The sequence below is a fragment of the Pinus tabuliformis genome, chromosome 9, assembly GCF_031772625.1.
Source record: "Pinus tabuliformis cultivar Carrire ecotype Pingquan chromosome 9, CPIR1, whole genome shotgun sequence".
NCBI lineage: Eukaryota > Viridiplantae > Streptophyta > Pinopsida > Pinales > Pinaceae > Pinus > Pinus tabuliformis.
In genome coordinates this window covers 1,748,603,840-1,748,607,797 of record NC_142307.1, presented here as the reverse complement: position 1 = coordinate 1,748,607,797, position 3,958 = coordinate 1,748,603,840, and the positions used below count along the sequence as shown (strand labels likewise).

Here is a 3,958-nt window from a genome sequence, read left to right as displayed (position 1 = left end):
CGTCGGAAATTCCTCCGCCCTCCGCCACCATCTGTGAGCTTCGCCACCCTTCACCATCTTTCCACATTAAAGTCCTGATTTGATTGGAGCTAATTTGGCAGAATTCGCGTCGCAGGGAGTTAATGCATGTTTCAATTTGAAATTTTGCCAACTACGTCTTAACCATTTAGAGAATGTACCTGCGCGTTCAGTACTAGTGCAATGAAGGCAACACCTTTACCATTCGGTGAAGCGCGGAGAGTATGGAACACCCAGGGAGGAAAACTGAAAGAGGCATTTCGAATTCTGTAGGAGGAGGGCGTTGGAGTGGTGTGGTGTACGTACGACCGGGTGCTAGAGGAGTGTGTTATGGAGAAAGCATGGGAATAATTGAAATTCATCGAAGCCCACATGATCCGAACAGGATTCAATGCAGATACAATTTTAGCAACTAAGCTTTTGGGACTGTATTCCAAGTGCGAGAATTTGGTGGAAGCTCGCCAAGTGTTCGATGGAATGTTTGAACCGAATGTAGCCTCATGGACTGCTATGATCAGTGCTTACTCTGGGTATGGATATGGTGATAAGGCACTGTAGTTGTTTTATGAGATGCAAAACAAGGACTTGTATATAAGTGGCCACAACAAATAGCGTTCTGGAGTCTGGACTACAAAATTGTGATTACAGCAAGGCTGTAGAGCCCTTCTAAAGTTGGCTGCCATGTAAAAATCCAGTGAGAGTTGAAAGCATTCACTCAGTTTTCTGCATCTTTGAGTCATCAATCCCCTCATGTTGTGTATATATACAAAATGCAATGATTTCTAGATATATACAAAATGGGTATCTTGATGAAGCAGTGAAGTTTTTTCGAGGAATGACAGAACGAGATATTGTTTCGTGGAATACAATGGTTGTAGGTTATGTTTAGAGTGGGCATTTCTATGAGGCATTGACACTTTTTTAGGAACTGCAATCGACTGATATGAAGCCAGACTTGGACACATTTGCCAATGTGCTTCCAGCATGTGCCAATTTGGTAGCTCTGGGACATGGCAAGTTGGTCCACAATTGTATAGTTAAAAATGGATTTCAATCTGATCATGATGATTTTGTGGGTAGTGCCCTGGTAGACATGTATTCCAAATGTGGTACTATAAAGGATGCACATTGGGTTTTTTGACAGAGTTCCTAGACGTGATGTGGTGTCATGGAATGCAATGACATTAGGATATGCAATGCATGGTCATGGCAGGAAGACCCTCTTACTATTTGAAGAAATGAAAGAGGTTGGGACCATGCTAGACAATGTAACCTTTGTTGGTGTCTTGTCTGCTTGCAGCCATGGAGGCTTGGTGAAGGATGGCTTGAAATATTTTCATTGCATGAGTCAGAATTATCACATGGAACTAGAGCTTGAGCACTATGTGTGCATGGTTGACCTCCTTGGTTGTGCTGGGCATCTGGATGACATGCAAGTCTTTATTGACAAAATGCCAATAAATCCTGGACCAGCTGTGTGGAGACGTTTAATAGGTTCCTGTAAGGTCCATAAGAATATAGAGCTAGGAGAATCTGTTGCACAACTACTTTTTGAGTTAGATCCTGAAAATGCGTCACCGTATGTGCAACTGGCAAACATCTATGCAGCGGCGGGTAGGTGGCATGATGCAGAAAATGTCTGGATAATGATGAAATATGGGGGAGTAAAAAATATGCTAGGATGCAGCTGGATTGAGGTAAATAACAGGGTTTATGTTTTCATGGCAGGAAACAGGTCAAACTTACAGATGCAGGACATTTTGTAGAGTTGGAAAGGTTATCTGGGTATATGAAAGAGGCAGTATATTCCCCGGACATAGAGTTTGTGTTGCATGATGTGGAAAAGGAGCAGAAGGAACATGTTCTCTTCCACCATAGTGAGAAGTTGGCCATTGTATTTGGGCTTATCAACACATATCATGGGACAACCATTAGAATTGTTAAAAACCTTCGAGTGTGTGGTGACTGTCATTCTGCCACTAAGTTCATTTCCAAGATTGCTTTACGAGAAATCATTATGAGAGATACTAAACGTTTCCATCATTTCAAGGACGGGCAGTGTTCCTGTGGGGATTTTTGGTGATATGCTACTTAAAAATGGATTATACCCAGGCTGAAATAATGACAAACTTGTGTATATCTGCTCTGTGTTGCTAATGCACTTAATTTTTTCAAGAACTTCTGTGTCGAGAGATTCTATTTATTAATCTGAATCGGATAAATTACTTTCGAAAATGATACTTCATCCTAGAGTATATATGTTTGGTGGCAGGCCTTAACTTCTTCAGAGAACGTTGTATTAAACAGTTCTTGAAGATTTGATTCTATTAGCTTTTAATATTTTAGTTTACTGTTTATAAATCTTTAGCACTCAAGTGGTAAATTTTTTAGTGTGCTAGTTCTTAGCATAAAATTATATGATATCTGTTTTGAATGCAAATATATGAACCCAGAAATTACTCAATGATAGATTGATCTTACTGAAAACAAAGGAATAAATGTAGCTAGGTCTGTAACAATAAATTCAACAATCTGTATCACGACAAATTCCAGTATACTGAGGAAATTCAACAATAGTAAAATAAGTACAGAAGATATATTTGGATTTCCAGTTATGCCTCCATTGCTCCCCGATACTCCTTGAGCCTTTTTTGATGGAGCAAGCCAGAGACATATTGTAAAAATTCCTTAAATGCAATTACTGGAGATTTATCTTCTAACTGTTAGCAGTTTGTCTGTCTTCTGAATTATTATTCAGCAAACAATGATAAATTCACAATTGCATTCTTCACAATAAAAATGTTGCGGAAATATAAAATACAGAACTGAGAAATAGATGCACACATACAAAAATTGACACTATTGTTTTTGGACAATTGTTCCTGGAAAAACTCCAAAGGGAAAACTAGTGTAGTAGATGAGGGTTTTATTAATTCTTCAGCAAATTCAAGAGTACAAAGATCTTCTTTCTAATCTAGCAAAGCTCCGGCAATATACCACTAACAAAAGAGTATGGAAGACACCCTTGTGTCCCTTCGAAACTAATCTAGTCTCTCCTAGCCTGCTTGTACTCTCCCTTGCCACTCACACTAAGCCCAAAAATGTGTAATGCCTGGTTGAATAAAACCGTACAGCCCCAGAAATGCTTCTAGGTGAGACATCTAGCTTCACTCTGCCTCTAGAACCCACTCGCTTTGCCTTGGAACCTTGATTAGACAACTTGCAACTGAAACATGGCTCCTCCGGCAACTCGCATCGGGTAATCTGGCTAACTTGCACTACTGTATTGGGCTCCTTTTTCTTGTGTCTTGGACACTGGAAAATAATAACGAAAATTCCTCCAAACTCCTACTCTCAAATCTTTGTTGATTTCTCGCTCTGATCCTTTCCCTAGATTCAATTGTGCCCTTGTTGAGTATTGCAACTGGGTAAGTCAAACTGCTCAACTTACCAATTGTATCTATCTTCAAGCCCTTCGACATGCTCTTATAATCTCTTGTTGGAGTCTCAACGGCCATGATTACATCTCAACCAATGACCAAGATCATCTTGACTTCATCCATGGAAGTCTCTGGAGCAAAATCAAACTTCCTTAATTAATTCTCTTTAATTAACCAATTTTCCTAGGTTAGACTTAGGAATATTTTAATTATGGCTAATTATGTTAATTAAGGCATCTCCAAGTCTTTTCTCTCAAAACCTTTTCTAGGTTTTGGAGATCTCGTGTTCCTTAGTCTCTTATACACAATCTGTGACTAGAACACCTGTCCGTTGCTACAAAAACTAACACATCCCCATGCTGTGATGTTGGTGTCATTATCTTCTTTCATAAAAAAATCATCATATGCCTATTCGATATTCCCCTGGTTTTGATATAAACAATGAAGCAGAATTTACAGCTTTGTGGACCTTGTTTTATGTCAACAATTTTAAAAACATT

At 39.2% G+C, this 3,958-nt stretch overlaps 1 protein-coding gene across 1 annotated transcript; it reads left to right on the top strand.

The window, feature by feature from the left end:
• Window positions 1-390: 390 nt before the first annotated feature.
• LOC149155702 (pentatricopeptide repeat-containing protein At4g30700-like) lies at window positions 391-2,101 on the top strand. The gene is made up of 4 exons (XM_089444501.1): window positions 391-567; window positions 944-1,035; window positions 1,163-1,597; window positions 1,747-2,101. The coding sequence occupies exons 1-4, from the start codon at window positions 391-393 to the stop codon at window positions 2,099-2,101; spliced, it is 1,059 nt and encodes a 352-aa protein (XP_089300627.1).
• Window positions 2,102-3,958: the final 1,857 nt, after the last annotated feature.

Excerpts from the sequence above, each read along its gene's own strand:
- LOC149155702 (XM_089444501.1), top strand. The coding sequence starts at position 391 with ATGATCCGAACAGGATTCAATGCAGATACAATTTTAGCAACTAAGCTT. Across the intron at positions 568-943 it reads GGTATGGATATGGTGATAAG|GAACTGCAATCGACTGATAT; the intron begins GCACTGTAGTTG and ends ACACTTTTTTAG. Across the intron at positions 1,598-1,746 it reads GATCCTGAAAATGCGTCACC|GAAACAGGTCAAACTTACAG; the intron begins GTATGTGCAACT and ends TTTTCATGGCAG.